The following is a 17,419-nucleotide window of genomic DNA, read 5'->3' as shown; positions in this document are numbered from 1 at the left end:
CGGACTCGCTGAGGTAGGGAAAATCGCAGCCTATGTTAATTATTGATACAAATGGCATCTGATAAATTCCTTGTAGACTGGAAAGGGTTTTTTTCTTAACTGTGGATTCATAAAATGTTAAGAAAGTAATGCTACTTTTTGTGAGACTGCCCTCTGATTCGGAAGATTGTAAGGCCAAGCCTTACTGCGTTGGAGTGAGTGTTCTGGTAGCTCTCCTCTGCTATTTTGTCCTGATATTTTAGAGTTGGGGCCCAAGGTTGGGGAGGTAGTTTCTCAAAGGTGAAAGAGCCCATATGAGCTTTGGTCTGTGGGCGTCTATGACAAGTCAACAAGTCTTAGTACCATGTATGTAATTTGTTGGGCACAAACAGTGTCATCCCATCTAAAAGTCTCACTTCCAAATTTTGAGCTGTCCTGAGTAGCGAACCCAGAGGTGCCTCTAAAAATTGACCATTGTACTCATTATTTTTGCTCCAGTGTCTTTGGCACTGCATACTTAATTAATTAAGAGGGGGAAAATAGAGTATGAGCGTAAGCTTTCAGGGAACATAAAAACTGACTGTAAAAGCTTCTATAGATATGTGAAGAGAAGAAAATTGGTAAAGTCAAGCGTAGGTCCCTTGCAGTCAGAATCAGGGGAATTTATAATGGGGAACAAAGAAATGGCTGACCAATTAAATACATACTTTGGTTCTGTCTTCACAAAGGAGGACACAAATAACCTCCCAGAGATGTCGGGGAACATAGGGTCTAAGGAGAGGGAGGAACTGAATTAAATCAGTATTTGTAGGGAAATGCTGTTAGGGAAATTGACGGGATTGAAGGCCGATAAATCCCCAGGGCCCGATAATCTACATCCCAGGGTACTTAATGAAGTGGCCCTAGAAATAGTAGATGCATTGCTGGTCATCTTCCAAAATTCTGGAATCCCTGACATCGGTAGTGGGGAAAATGCTAGAGTCCATTATAAAAGATGTAATAGCAGAGCACTTGGAAAACAGTGACAAGATCGGACAAAGTCAACATGGATTTACAAAAGGTAAATCGTGCTTGGCTAATCTACTGGAATTTTTTGAGGATGTAACTGGTAGAATAGACAAGGGAGAACCAGTGGATGTGGTGTATTTGGACTTTCAGAAGGCTTTCGATAAGGTCCCGCATAAGAGATTAGCGTGTAAAGTTAAAGCACATGGGATTGGGGGTAAGGTACTGACTTGGATAGAGAACTTGTTGGCAGACAAGAAGCAAAGAGTTGGAATAAACGTGTCGTTTTCTGAGTGGCAGGCAGTGACTAGTGGGGTACCGCAGGGATCGGTGCTTGGGCCCCAGCTATTCACAATATATATTAATGATCTAGATGTAATATCTCCAAGTTTGCAGACGACACAAAGCTGGGTGGGCGTGTGTGCTGTGAGGAGGATGCTGAGAAACTCCAGTATGATCTGGACAGGTTGGGTGATTGGACAGATGCATGGCAGATGCAGTATAATGTGGATAAATGCGAGGTTATCCACTTTGGTGGCAAAAACAGGAAGGCAGATTATTATCTGAACGGCAATAGATTGGAAGAAGGGGAAGTGCAATGAGACCTGGGTGTCCTTGTGCACCAGTCGCTGAGGGTAAGCATGCAGGTGCAGCAGGCGGTTAAGAAGGCAAATGGTATGTTGGCCTTCATAGCAAGAGGATTCGAGTGCAGGAGCAAGGATGTCTTGCTGCAGTTGTACAGGGCCTTGGTGAGACCACACCTTCAGTATTGTGTGCAGTTTTGTTCGCCTTATCTGAGGAGGGATGTTCTTGCCATGGAGGGAGTGCAGCGAAGATTCACCAGACTGATACCTGGGATGGCAGGAATGACGTATGAGGAGAGATTGGGTCGATTGGGCTTATACTCGCTGGAGTTTAGAAGAATGAGAGGGGATCTCATTGAAACTTATAAAATTCTAACAGGACTAGACAGACTAGATGCAGGAAGGATGTTCCCGATGGTCGGGGAGTCCAGAACCAGGGGTCACAGTCCAAGGATAAGGGGTAAGCCATTTAGGACAGAGATGAGAAGGAATTTCTTCACCCAGAGAGTGGTGAACCTGTGGAATTCTCTACCACAGAAAGCAGTAGAGGCCAATTCATTAACTATATTGAAGAAGGAGTGGATATATTTCTTAAGGCTAAAGGGATCAAGGGATATGGGGAGAAAGCAGGGACAGGGTACTGAATTTGGATGATCAGCCATGATCTCATTAAATGGTGGGGCAGGCTCGAGGGGCCGAACGGCCTACTCCTGCTCCTATCTTCTATGTTTCTATGTTACTGACTGATACAGAAGCCTCAATGACTTCATCAACCAGCGTCTATATTTGAAAGCATAACACCTTACTGTTTCTCATGGTAGACTTAAAATAGAAATTCCAATAGTTGACTGGGTGAATGTATTTTCTGCCCTTTCTCTTATCTCCCCGTACACCACTTTCCAACTGGCAGGATTACCGGGGACCTCCACACAATTATCTACCACTCATCGACTGGGTGCTAGGAGGTACTTGAGCAATCCACAGTGACTCACTCTCCAATGTTCCCTCCATTCCTGTGGGGAAATACCACAGCTCCATGTACTGGCCGAGATGAGATCAGGAATTAACACTGGGCTGAGAATTCCTCTGGTCGCAATGTGTAGCAATGTCATAAATGTGTCAGTGAAGTTCGATTCCTCAGTTCAGTCATTCTAGTGAAATTGTAGACACTTTCAAAACACTTAGGGGAAAAAATTGGGTTGATTTGTGCCTCACGTTAGCGCTAAAGGGGCGCAAATCCTCTACCGCCCGGGCGTGGCGCAGCTAATGCCTCCTGCAAAATTTAGCGGGAGGTTAGCGGCAGTGGAAGCGCCCCGCGGCATTGCACCGCCGGCAATGACGTCGTCTCCATGCGCAGCGCCCTGGCCGCAAACTTCCCTTGCGCCCCCTGACCTATCGCCGGACGATATGTCTGACAGGGTCAGGGGGGCGTTTTTGCAGCGGCAGCGGCGCTAGTAAGAAAGGCAGGTGTCGGGCGGCTATTTTTTTTTTGGCCAACTGCCCGCACCTGCCCTGTTCCCCTTTTTTCCTCGGGGTGCCAGCCATGATCGCCCAGCCCGGCATTCCTCTCGAGTGCCGGGCTGTTTTCACGGCACCCTGCTCCCCAGTGGTCTGGCAGGGCCCCGGTGCGGGCAGCGCTAGGTCCCTCCCCTTTAATCAGGGGAGGAGGTCTGCAATGACGCACTGTTGCACGTAACACCGCGATATTCAGTTGTAGCGCCCCAAGAAGGAGGTGGAGGGCTTCCAGTAGCACGCCACCTCTTGATTGGGACGCTACCAATGAAGTTCCGGCGGAGGGGCACGAACTTTTTCACGTACCTCCTAGCACCCAAATTTTCCCCCTTACAATTTTGCTATAAATATGGAATAGAGGAAATCTTCAGCAGCATATTTATGATGTTGCTGCACATAGCGACCATAGTAATTCTGCTCCCACTGTTGGCAATCATGGTGGTGAACCCGCATCATCCTGCTCCATAGCCCAGTATGTTGGGACATCTCTATATTACTTAAAGTTAAAAGTCATTCATGCTGTGCATCATCTCTCCACTCTCTCTCTCTCTTTCTAGCCTCCGTGTAGTTTTAAGGTCAGCTACAGTGACAAATGCAGCAGTGAACCTAATTTGGCTGCTTATTATTTGTGATAGAGCATCCCTGCATTTGTATTAACAAATTCTGCCAGAGGGCACTTTAAGGCTTAAATTGAAGTTCCACTGCTGCTGTTTCAAGTCTCCTTCATGTATCATAGGTTTTAGCCTTGAAGGAACACTCCAAATTAAGAATATTAAATTGGAACATCACAATACCACCCACAATGCTTGCTACTTGGCTTCTCAGCTCCATGCTGACTCAATTTATTTTCTCCAAAGTCCTGTAACTGTAAGTTTTGAATGTGCGATTCTCTGCTTTAAACAGCAGGCAGCTACTTGACATTCAAAACTGATAAACTGGTGTACGTTTGATCTAAGCTAAGCGAGCTCTTTTAGTGAATATCCAGCAGAGAGTTGAAGTTTGGCATTCACTGCAACAAGACCTTCCCCAGCTCCTGTGGTAACCATCAAAATATGCTCTCAGCCATGAAAACTTTTACTCGGCCCAAGATGGCAATTCTTTTTGATTTGCTGAAGATTATTAAAGTGCACTTATCCATATCCTGAATTCCAAGCTGCAATTCTAAATCACTACAAAATACCATGTTTTCTTTCAACAAAAAACATGACCATTTGAAGAGGATTGTGGTAATGAATGAAGGGTTCAAAAGCCAATTGTAACACTGACAAATTCAGCAGCTCCTGACGTCTTCCTCACAGAAATTTGCTATGGATTGTTGTGCAGTTATCAGCTGTCGATAAAACGTTAAACCATTAGAAATTCCACATTATTATCGAACAGCAAAGAACACAACAGTGTTACTGTACAGCTGCAAATCAAAAAAATCAATGATTTGTTTTGCTTCTGAGAGTAACCTGCCATACACTGTATTCTCTATCTGACTTGGAACTAGAGCCCTTTCATTCAATAGAGTACCAAGTGAAGCCATCCTGTTCTGCAAGATCTCCTTTCAATGGACTAAACACCACAACACATCAGCAGACTGTTTACTTCTGGAGGTCGCAAGTACCTTGGATGGGAGTTAGACAGAGAAAACAGTCCCTGCAAGGTGCGCGTATCTTGAAACTAAGAAGAACTTGTATTTATATAACACCTTTCACAACCTCAGGAGGTCTCAAAGTGTTTTACAGCCAATTAACTACTTTTGAAGTGTAGTCACTGTTATAATGTAGGGAAACGCAACAGGCAGTTATTTGCGCACAGCAAGGTGCCACAAACAGCAATGAAATTAATGACCAAATAATCTGTTTTTGGTGTCCCACTCAGACCTCACCATCCTCGGCCTCTTGCATTGTTCCACAGAAGCTCAGTGTAAGTTCGAGGAACAGCACCTCATCTTTCGATTAGGCACTTTACAGCCCTCTGGACTCAACATAGAGTTCAACAATTTCAGATCATAACCTCGGCCCCTATCACATATATATATTTTCCCTTTCTTTTCTCATTTTTTTATCCACACTTTGGTCTGGGCTTTTTTCCTCCCTCCCACACAGCAGCTGTCCTTCATTCTGCCCGCGCCATTCACACTTCACCTAGAGCCATCCTTTGTTCCTTGTACAGGAAACTCTTTGGTATCCGGCACCGCCGGGACCGGGATGGCACCGGTTGATTAAAAATTCCGGATGACGGAGAGGGTTATCTACCGAGGATATTTTTAACAAACAAAAATAAAAAAATCAAGAAATGTGCAGTATACAGTAATTGGACTTCCGACAGCGCCAGGAAGCCGATTAGCGGCAGTTTGGAGAGCTACCCCCACTGACTAACTCGGCCACCGTGGAAGACTCGGACTCGGCAACATTTCCGGTTATTGAGGTGTTGTTTTCGGAGTATGAATTTTGCCGGTTAATAGAGAATTCTGGATATTTAGGTGCCCGAGAGTTTCCTGTATATCTCTTAATGTCTCTCAATGTCTCTTAACCTCTCCTGCTTTCTATCCTATCTCTGACCTTCCCTTTTGTTCATTCATCCCCTCCCCCTTTTCCCAGCCCCCACTTGCTTTAAAATCTATTCCTTTTCCTGCTTTTTTTCCAGTTCTGATGAAGGGTCTTCGACCTGAAACGTTGACTCTGTTTCTCTCTCCACGGATGTTGCCGGGCCTGCTGAGTTTTTCCAGCGTTTTCTGTTGTTATTTCGGATTTCCAGCATCCGCAGTATTTTGCTATCGTATTGTTTTTGGTGGTGTTGGATGGGGGATAAATGTTTCCCACAAGACCGGGAAAGCTCCCCTGCTCTTCGCTGAATAGTGCCGTGGGATCTTTTACATCCGCCTGAGAGGGCAGGCAGGGCCTTGGTTTAACGTCGCGTGCAAAAGACAACGCATCTGACAGTGCAGCTCTCCCTCAGTATTGCATTGAGTGTCAGCCTAGATTTTGTGCTCAAGTCTCTGAAGTGAGGCTTGAACCCACAGTCTTCTGACTCAGAGGCAAGGGTGCTACCACTGAACCAAGGCTGACACCTAGCTGACAAAGCTAGGCAACGGCACTGACCAAAATCAAGGACAAACCAACCAGAGATGTTGGTCACCCAACACAATACAGTCAATGCAGGCCTCCATCAACAAATGTCATCACAAAAAATGTTCCAAATATAAGGGCCCAGTAATTCCGGGCACAGCGCGTGAGTAAGGATGGGGTACTCACGCGTGTGCCCGGAGGAATTGCCGGTTTTCAGCATGCACAGCGCATGCGCTGAAAACCGGCATTTCCTGTCCTCTGACCCAAGGGGTTAAGAGGCTGAACGCATGCGTGGTATCGGGCAGCGCGTGCGACTTGGATTTCCTCTATTTTTAGAGAGTTGCGCATGTGTAAAGGCCTCCGGTATTTACGCATTGAAAAACCACACGTAAGTACTTAGTTTTACAGGTAAGTGGTCTATTATACAATTGAGAAAATTTTTTTCCACAGGTTTGTTATTTTTAAAGAATTTACAGTAAGGTAAGTTTAGTTTTAGCCCCGATTTTTTATATAATTTTTTTTTTCAAATTTTAAAATTATTGTTTAAAATAGTTTTTCAGAGTTCTTTATAGTTCATTTAAGTAGTGCAATGTTTTTTTAAATTTTCTTTCAGGTTTAAGTAGTGTTTTGGGGCCAGGAGTTTTCATGAGTTTGACAGCTCTTACTGTCAAACTCATGAATGAGCTTTTGCAACCTCCCATTGGTTGCCCTGTGCTCACGTGATCCCAGCCGGCTCATTGCAATAAGTACGCCGCTGGGTCACGCACGCACAGCGCGGCAGGACCTCAAGCGGGCCCGTGAGAGGAAATGCAATGCGGGCCAGGATTAAAATGTCAGCGCGCCGGGTAAGTGAACATCGGGGGCTTGCACGCGCGGCAAGCTCCCGATCCTAATTTCAGGGCCATTATGTCAACAATGGTAGTTCACAAAAATGTGAAACTTCAACAAAAGCTTCAAAAATATTACTAAATATTTCCATTAATATTATATTAACAGAACAAACTATCATCTGTAAAGACTTCCTTGAATGGGGAAGATGACTACAGAAGAAACTTCTGTTGAAAATGGGTGAAAAAGAACTTGTCTGTACTCCCAGAATGCCAGTTTTGTGGCGGCACAAGCGGTTTGTCCCTTGTTTGGATCATTTGTACCCGGAGGTGAACAAATCAGAAAGAGACAATTTTTTTATATTTCTTATTTTGTTTGAGGTGATTTCTGTTTTTGTTTGCGCTGACCCACAAAAGTTGCTGCTAAAAACAATGATTATTTAACAGATACTACATTAAATGTGAATTTTAGGAATGAAAAATAGCCATTCAGCCCATCTTGCTGCTCCATTAGCAAAGGTTCATGTTCTCCGCCAACAAAGACAGTCACCAAGAAATCCAATAGGGAATTCAGAAGAATCTTCTTTACCCAGAGAGTGGTGAGAATGTGGAACTCGCTACCACAGGGAGTGGTTGAAGCGAATAGTATCGATGCGTTTAAGGGGAGGCTAGACAAGCATATGAGGGAGAAGGGAAGAGAGGGTTATGCTGATCGATTTAGATGAGGAAAGACGGGAGGAGGCTCGAGTGGAGCATAAACGCCGGCATGGACTGGTTGGGCCGAATGGCCTGTTTCTGTGCTGTACATCCTATGTAAAGAAGATTTACATCTACTTCTTCCACTATTTAGTCAAATTAGGTAACCATTCATTTCTCTTTTGAAGGCTGCAACATTCACATCCAGTGCGTTAAGTCACAGTCTGTTCCATAAGTTAACAACTCAAAATATGTAGTAACTCCTTGTACCTTGCAGTTTCCTTAACTTAAATTAAATCTCCCGGTTTAGTGCAAAGTCTGGTTTAGGTGTTGGCTGAAGTTCAGTGGTACCGGCATATTTTACAATGAGAAATCAAGGTAAAGGGCCAAAGCCCATAGGCAGGACACTAAAACAAAATCTGAATACAGTTCGGTCACAAGGCAAATAAATAGAATGTTGTTGATTTTTAGCTAAGGTTTTAGAAAGAGAAATATTAACAGTGGCCTATATAAATTAGATTTCCCATAGCCTGCAACTTTAGTGTTACTCATATTTTATACCAAACGTAAAGAAATATTAATTGTCTCATGAAATATTTTGTTTAAACTATGAATCGCTGTTCTCTTCCTGCCACTCTCAACAGCTCTTTTCCTTTGACCCCGAGGTCTAGTGATGTGACACTTGCACCATAAGGGTTTTGCAGAAATCTCAAACATGTTTGTTACATGTGCCTGGCTAAAATGCATTTTTGTAAGTCAATGCACATCATCTACCCAAGGTAATGGTTACTTCAGAGTCTAGGTATCCCGTCGCTCCTAATGTTACCTGCTGAAAGCCAGAAATTGCAGAATTATCTCATTGCACTGAAGATAATCTGCTTTTTCCTTCTGCAGATTAAAGTTCGAAAGTTCATCAGGGTCAATCACCGTTGCCAGCTCATTGTTATCATCTAGGATCTCAGGGAAGTTAAATGCGTGCATCTGCGCTAAAGTTGCTCTTGAAGTCACAGTGGTAGTCCTGGGAATCAAACAGAACAATCATTAAATACTAAGATAGCTATAATTCAGGCAATGTTAGAGCAACACTCTTTCCCCACTTGCACCTGGGTTTAAATTAGGGTGACCATAAGTCCCCGTTTTCTGGGGACAGTCCCCAGATGAGGTACTGTGTCCCTGGGCAAACAATGTCCCTGAAAGAGTCCCCGGTTCACGAAACTCATCCCCGAATAGACTAGAGCCATGTCATACCATTAGACATAATCACAGTTTCAGGTTAATGGACTGAACAGTGTTATTGTATTACAGGAAACTCTTTTTTATCCGGCACCGACGGGACCGGCGTGGTGCCGATTGATCAAAAAGTCCAGATTACAGAGAGGTATACTTACTAAGATACGAGAGCCCCGTACACGGCCACAGATCCAGGCGTCCCTGTTGCATGGCAACAGGTGCAGGAACCCCAGTTACACGGCCACAGATCCAGGCGTCCCTGTTGCATGGCAACAGGTGCAGGAACCCTGGTTACACGGCCACAGATCCAGGAACCCCGGTTACACGGCCGCTAATATGAAGTAAAACTTACCTGAACCTACTCCTGAATTTTGCCGATTAAGAGAGATTTTCAGTTATTTAGGTGCCGGTAAAAAGAGTTTCCTGTATTTATAAACGGTGTCTGAATGCGCTTCAATAGTGTGGCGTCACATCCGTTGTAATTATATACAATTTGTTTTGCAGTTGTAGTGCAACTTTTAATAATATAGGCTGCTAAAAAAAATTGCCTCGCCACACTGCACAACCTACATTTTCCGTCCTGGCTACTTTGCTTTGCTCGCACCCTGCGTGCTCCCGGATTCGGGTTAGAAAATATGGTCACCCTAGTTTAAATCAATCCCAGCCAGAAAGGCGAAGTTCTCCTTTTAAGTATCCTCAGTGAAATTAGTTCAAGGATGAGCAAACTACAAAAAACAGTCTTGGAGTTCAGCAGTGTAACTGACACTAACCAGGCAACCTGCTCAAAAGGATTGTAACCGCAGGCTGGAACTGTAAATGTCACACTGATGAAGTGTGTGGGAGGTTGGAGTTGTAGTTCATAGGGCAACACTGGGGGCGGTCTCTGGAGTACAACTGCTGTGTCAAGCATATTTTCTGAGTATTCGATGCAGTCATTCGGCATGCAGTATAAAAACAAATTGAAAAGCCTAATTCTTAGTGACTGGTCTATTCTGGTACAAAGTAAACTTGAAAACATAATGAAGACGGGACAGGAACTGTAAACCAACAAAAATAACAAAGTGACATCTGAGATTATAGCCAGGATCTAATTCAAAAATTTCAGTCACAATTCGGAGGTGGTATTGATTTGTACAAGGGAGCCTTTTAGTAATCTTTATCTAAATCAACAAAAAAACAGTATCACTCCTTGTGCCTGGGATGGTGCTGGTGGCATTTTGGTTAATTGAAGTCAATTTGCAGTTTTTAAGAACAGAACACAACTTCACAGAGCTGTCAAACGATGACAATTCAGCTGTCAAAAATTTTTGATAGATGAAGCGTCATACGTTGATGTTCTCTGTAACCGGCTTTCCCTTAATTGGCCTGCTAAACCCGCTGGGCGGGCTTAACAAGGTCAATCAAGGGAAAATAGTGTGGGTTGGCCAGAAGTCGATGGAGGCGGGACTGAAACCCGACAAGTGGGAGTCCCGCCTCCAATATCTCCCCATTGAAAAAATCCAGCCCTAAGCTTCTGTGGACACGTTTCGCTTGTTATTTACACATGATTACCACCCTCATGGAAGTGCAGCAGTTTCTGATTAAAAAAAAACAACTAAACTTGCTGTTGGTAACAAGAACACATCCACAATAATTAATATCCAGCATATTAACAAGGAGGCAAAGGGGGCGTTTAACCCCTAAAGGCACATCCGGATATCAATACAAAGCTCTCTGACTTGTGTTTGGGGGTATGTCCAACTTGAGAAGTATTGTTCAAGCAGATCTTTGGCCAGAGCTTGCAGATCTTGGGGAACAATTGCAGAGCTCATAACATCCTAACACTCATGATTACAAGCATCTGCAAAGACCCAAGCTTAGGTCAGGCGGGACAATGGGCATCAAGTCAGTAATCTGTCCTTGTTGCCTGAGCATCAAAGCTAACAATCTGCACCACTTGGAGAAGTTGAGCCCTAGATGATACAAACTGAATCCTCCGCCATTCCTCAGGCTCTCAAAGGGATTTCCCAGTTAGATGTGGCACCTTCATTCATCAGTACTTCTATTTCAAGGTCAATGTTTGGTGTGAAAATACATACACGTCTACATTTAGCATATATTCATTATATTTTAGCCAACAATACGCTGACTGAATTAGATTTTGCGGTCTTTATTACTGCAGTAAGTAGATTTTTCTCTCCCTAAGTAAGGACTTTTCCAGAATGTCCTCTGCTTATGTGCCAGTGCTTCCCTTTTATTTTGTTCCTCAACCAAGATTATGATGGTTGGTGTAATCAGTAAAAGGGGTAGGATTGCTCCCTTCTGTTCAAGGCCTTTTACACCGTCAGTGTACAGCATTGTCCCTATCCAGGTGTGAGTTATACTCCCAGATTTCTACACCAGATACCTGTTCAAAACTGCAGTATGTCTAATTTTCCCAGCAGCAGCATAAATAACCGAAAGAGCCAAGTCAAAGTGCAAACCAGTATAAATATCACCAAATCAACACTGAACACCCAGTCCAAACCAGTATAACTATCACCAAAGTGACATTTAACACCACGTTTACCAGGTTCTGCATAGCATCATGTTGATGTGAAGGTTAAGGTGAGTCAAAAGCTAAACCTCTTAAATTCCAAATGCATTATTTGGAAGAGAAATACTTATTTTTAATTAAGTCTGAAATCTTAACAATTCTCACCTTTAGAAGCATGGCCATTTCTCCATGCTCGCCTCTAGATTTAAACGCATCAGAAACTTGCAGCAATGAAATTAATGTGACCAAAATGACTTGTTCTTGTCTAGTTTTGGTTTGGTGCCTGTTCCTTTAAATTCATAGTACATAACCAGTTTAAAAAAACCCGACTGTAGTTCAATTCCTCTCCCAAGCTTAACCCAATACAATGTTACAGAATAATTTGAATGTAAACAATGCGTTATTGGTTCCATGTACAATACTGACAGTTCCTTTTAAAATTCCAGTGGTCAATTACTCAAGATTCAGGAAGTCCCAGTGACTCTTTTTTGGGATATTAAAAAAGGAGCTGTTCTGTTCCAACTGAGGAGTCAGTGTGGAAATCTCGGCTGGTCCAGAGAGACAGAAGAATTCAGTTTGAAGCTTCCAAGAGATTAGGCTAGATTAGTATACACTCTCGCAGTGATGAGAAACATAAAAGAAACAATGCATCATATAAAATGTACTTACAAAGGGTTAGCTTAGTACTTAGAGTTGCAATCCTCTTTATTATTTTCATCTTGAGGAATTAGGAGGAAGGATTTCTACTGTAAATATATAACTATTTGTTCAGTCATCTTTTGCTAATACATTTGCTTAATGGTTTTACATTTAAAATGAGGCCTGAAGGTGTGATGCGCTCTTCACTCATCCAAGATGCGAGAGATCCAATGAGGGCAGAGGATAATTCCAGTGACTAAATATATTTAACCAGAAGGTTTTTCTGTTTGTTATCCTGGGACTTACCTTGATATCAAGAGTTCCTCTCAAGGTCACAGGAAGTTGGGGCTCATCTATTAAAGTGATCCAAAATACAGAAGCTGAATACAGTCTAGAGTAAGAAGGGTAGAAAATACCACAAAAACATAAGTGATGAATGTTTATGCAGTAGTCTGTAGAAAATGGCTGAAACCATCCTGGGAGGAGGGGGAGGCGGGGAGCACCAGGCATAGAATGGTGCATTGTGTAAGCAATCCCATAGTAACTACACAAAATGTCAGTGATCACTTTCAAGGAGACTGTTCTTTAAGTCTCACACTATATTGCAGTAAATTAAAAGGTTATATTGGAGATATTTTCAGGCTCTGTTTTTCTGAATGAGTCAAAGGTCTCCAAAACTGCAGATGTCTGCATTACCAGACTCTTGTCTTGGGTTCAGTACAAAAGCAATCTTTATTTCTCAACTACTGAGTTTTCCAAGAACTAATTTATGAGGAAATAATAAATTTTATATGATTCTTTGAAGTGCTTGCCTAATAGCACCATTGCTTGTCCATTAAAGACTCGGTATAATGTTAATAGTCAAGAGAACACTATATATACAAATCTATTATTTGTAAACATTGCAGAAGTTTACTTCTCAAATTTAAATAATATGGATTAGGGTAGATTGTTCAATGTATGTACCTGCATTATTGTGTTCTTAATTAATTCCTGAAAATAAAAATATACGGGCTCAGAAATTCAATGGTACTGCTCCTGTTTTTCAAGCGCAAAATGGCAGCGACGCATCCAATATGGCTGCATGTGCATGCTCATTATGCACTGGAACTACTCTGCCCGCCATATTGGTGAAGGCAGGAAAAGAGGCGTGCAGGGCCTGAGCCTGAAACAGGTGCTAGGAACTTTGCATATTCAAATAGGAGGCGTAACACCTGTTTGAATCTCACTTTGTAAAATTGGGCTGCCTTAAACACAGCCAGTGTTGGGACAGCTGCTTTCAGGTAAATGCGGCTGACATGCAGCCGAACCTTGAAGGGACGGACCTCTGCAGGCCGCCACCAAAAAGCTAAGTTTTATAAAAAGTACTTACCTGAATGTGGAGCTGGGAGATGCAGGAGCTCTCCACCTGGCTCCACAATAAAACCATGTGGGCCGCTGCTGGACACTGCTTGCCCCCTCTCCTGATTGCCCCCCTCCCTTCTGCTCGCCCCTCCTCCCTCTCCCGATCATTGTCCCACTCCCTCTCCCAGTCACCGCTCCTCCCTCTCCCAATCACTTACCTCCCTCTCCTGGTCGCCCAATCCCTTTCCTGGACGCGCTCTCTCCTGATCACTTTCCCCCCTCTCCCAGGTCCTACCTGAGGCCCACTGATGGTATGAGGGAAGATAGTGAAGAAACTGAGGAAGGTCGAGGGTTTAGGGTTGGGGTTCGGCTTAGTAAATATGTCATTATACCCATCAGAAATGTCACTGTTTACAACTCTTTCTTGTATGTGTTTCACTGATGGTACATCAAGGGTCACAGGAACATTTGGCAAACTCCACAGTCCAGTGCTCATAATTTCTGCAGCTCACAATGTGCAGAAGCATAAGGAAAGGCCATTCAGCCCAAGAAATTTAAACAGAAGAATGCTCCTTTCATGCTGTAATTATTAGCCCACTAACAAAAAAAAATCACATTCTCATAGATTGCACATTTCCAGGCTGCACAATGACACGATTCACTAGCAGGTCTTTAATTAGAGAAAAAGAGGTATTTTTTTTGTTAAAAGATACATTTTCCCTTTATTCTATTCAGGGGCGGTTCTTCACATTGCCAAAAGATAATCAAGTGAAATGCCATAATATGACTAACTTTAATTCCTGTATTATCTAGCTTTGCCTGATGGTTTTCCAAGTGATGATATTCCCATGGTCTCTGCAGCTCAGGAGCCACTGTGTTCGATAGCACAGTCAATCATCTCCATCTAGACTTAAAGCATTCAATTCCTTTCTAGCCAGATATACATCCAACTCTTTTTAAAGGCACTGCATTCATTACTGTTGCTGGGAGCATGTTAAACTTATCCACTACTTTGTCAGAAAATCTTTTTTTCTAATCTCTAATCTTGCTCAGAAATTGTACTTTTGTCCTCACTGTCCAATTTGTATAGCCGATAACACATCTACATCATTCATACCTCTCAGGGTTCTAAAAGACCTGAATCATGACCCTGATCAATCTTTCCCTTTGGTGCACTCTGCGTCCTGAAATCAGCTAGCTGCTTTATATTACTGCATTTCAATTGGGATTCTGGAAGACCAGCGACTGTCAGCTGGCTGTCTCCACTTGCATTGCAAATCCGGCTTCCTAATCCTGGCGACAGATTTGGGGAGAAAGCTTTCTGTTAGAGTTTAAGACGATTAAAGGAGTTGATGGGGTAGACAGAAAGAAACCATTCTCTCTGGTGGGGGAGTCTAGAGCAAGGGGCATATCCTTAAACTTGGAGCTAGCCTGTTCAGGAGTGATTTCAGGAAGCACTTCTTCCCACAAAGGGTAGTGAAAATCTGGAATTCTCTTCCTCAAAAAAGCTGTTGAGGCTGGGGGTCAATTGAAAAATTCAAAACTGAGATTGATAGATTTTTGTTAGGCAAGGGTATTAAGGGTTACGGAACTAAGACGGGTAGGTTGAATTAAGATACAGATCAGCCATGATCTAATTGAATGGCGGAACAGGCTCAAAGGGCTGAATGGGCTACTCCTGTTCCTATGTACTTACGAGTCTGCTGCCCAAGAGATGGGAGGCAGATTTAGCAACAGAAACATGGGGAGCCAATTCATGGGTAGCAATCTCCTGGGATTCAAATTAAAACAGAGCCAATAAGTTGGCATTCTTCTCTGACCCTTCACCAAGCCATTAAAGTCTTTTTGAGAGAAGGGGACAAATTTTCAGGGCCATGTGGCCCCCATCCTTTCTCAGCATGTCAACACTTTCAAATGATTTGGAGGTGGGTGCCTAATCGGGCAAGTGTATTATGTTGCTGTACAGATGCAGATATTACATAATACAAAGTAATTCCCATCGTCTGCGCTCTAGCATAACTGGGCGCAAGGGATATCTGTGCGTCAATGGCACCCAGGTTGCTCAAGGTATTGGAGGATTTAAAATTTCTCTGCAGGAATCATTCACAGAGTGATTGACTGCAGTAGGCTAATTAGAAACAGGTTAAAAAAAAAATTAAATTATTAAAAATCTCCAGCTGGTTCTCTAACACTGCAGCCTGACCCCATTGCCAATGTCCCTCCTCCCCGACCTGAAGTGACGCAGGCACCCGCCACCGATATGTAAATGCTCCATACCCCAGGATTCGGGACCCAGTTAGTAGTGTGTCCATGGGGCGGGCAGAAGTATTGTCCACCCCTGGAAAGGTTTCCCATGGATATTCAGCCCAAAGATAACTCAAAGAAATACGGGATGTGGCCTATCCTCCTGAATCATTGATACAGGGTTAGGGTGACCTGTTGTAAATTTTAATCAAATGCCCTTGAGATACATCCGAGCACATGGTTTGTTTTGAAAGTAGCGTCATCCTGGCTGGATACTTTGAGAAAATGAAAATAAATACTTGAAAGACTTGCATTTATATAGCACTTTATCACTGTTCTCAGAAACAGTCCAAAGTGCTTTGTACACAATGAGTTACTTTAAATCGCAGTGACTTCACATAGTGACAATCAAATCCCTTTGTTAATGGACATTCCTTCATCATGCACACGTTTGATGCTTCCTGTTCCACCCTAATTTAAATTGTACACATTAAAATTCATCTGCCATTAATTAACCCATCCACTTAATTGGTTCAGACCCCTTTGACTGCTATCAATCGCTCTTATAGTTATCACTGGGTCACACCGCTTGGTGCCAGCAGTAAACGTTGTAATCATGTACTAGAAGTAGCTTCCTACATCTCATTTATGAATATCATAAGTAGCAAGGGACTCAGAAAAGACCACCGTGGAACTCCACTAATCCATGCCTACCCCTGACAGAGTTTCTTCCATTTATCACCTTCTGCTTTCTCCAGCCAAACCACTTTTCAATCCAGCAAGCTTATTCGCCATTCGCTTCCTGTGCCTTAATCTGCCTGAAAAGACTTAAATGTGGAACTTTAATTAAGTGCTTTGCCAAAACAAATTTTATCCACTAGATAATCCTCGTTCACTAGTTCAGTTGCCGCCTCATAACATTATCAAGAAAATGGCTCTGCAGCATCCAAGTCAGTGCTTACTCTTCCTCACAACCTCCTCACTCTTTAAATGAACATCGCTACAATCATGTGAAATATTCTTTACGTCACTAACAGTGTTAGGCTAACTAATCTATATCTTCCAGGTTCATGCCGCATTCCCTTTTTGAACATCCGGTTAACATTTGCTCCTATATGTACGGAACTCTTAAAAATATTAACCAATGCCGCACCCATTTCCTTACTCGCTTGCTTGAGGATTCCAGGATGTATCACATTTGGTCACATGCCCTGAAGATACTCAACAGCATGAAAACTGCTGCAAAACACATGATTTACTGATCACATAGACTCATGAGACAAAGTGAGATGTGAAAATTGTCCACAGTTTTCAACTGTCAAGTGGATAAGACAAATTCATTTGGCACATCTGCCATTGCCTACTCGCTACAGTATTCACAGAATTATATAGAATTACAGAGAAATTATAATATCATTTGACCCAACCAGTTTGGTGTTTATCCACCACACAAGCAGTCACCTTAATCCCAAGTGCCACCCTTGTTTTCATGTTCCTTTATCGCCTTTTCCTTCAACCACCTATCACACCTATTCTTGAATGTTGATGCTTAAATGATGGTCTTTGCCTCAATCACTAGCTCTGCTAGTGCATTCCACAGCCTCACAATCCTCTGTCTGTAAAAGCTTTTCCTGCTCTGTGTCCTAAACGGCTCACATTTAATCTTGTATCTGTTGTGTATGTACCTTTAAGAGAATAACTGGTCTCAGACTGCAGTACCGGCAGTGACCGCCCCTGTATAAAAGGCGCTAGTGAGCCTCTGTTGTTTTAGTTTCACTATTGACTTCC

The 17,419-nt window shown here is 43.0% G+C and overlaps 1 protein-coding gene across 2 annotated transcripts in view; it reads right to left on the bottom strand.

Moving 5' to 3' along the window:
- The window catches only part of nphp4 (nephronophthisis 4), a 517,372-nt gene that overhangs the window by 116,778 nt on the left and 383,175 nt on the right, over window positions 1-17,419 (bottom strand). For both annotated transcript variants that reach the window (XM_085966844.1, XM_085966846.1), the window contains exon 13: window positions 8,486-8,677. In XM_085966844.1, coding sequence (XP_085822970.1) covers window positions 8,486-8,677 — 192 coding nt within the window. The remainder of the gene's footprint in view (window positions 1-8,485; window positions 8,678-17,419) is intronic.

This window comes from Somniosus microcephalus, chromosome 25 (genome assembly GCF_052327205.1).
Source record: "Somniosus microcephalus isolate GS21.2 chromosome 25, FLI_Smic_1.0, whole genome shotgun sequence".
NCBI lineage: Eukaryota > Metazoa > Chordata > Chondrichthyes > Squaliformes > Somniosidae > Somniosus > Somniosus microcephalus.
This window is presented reverse-complemented; position numbering and strand designations above follow the sequence as displayed.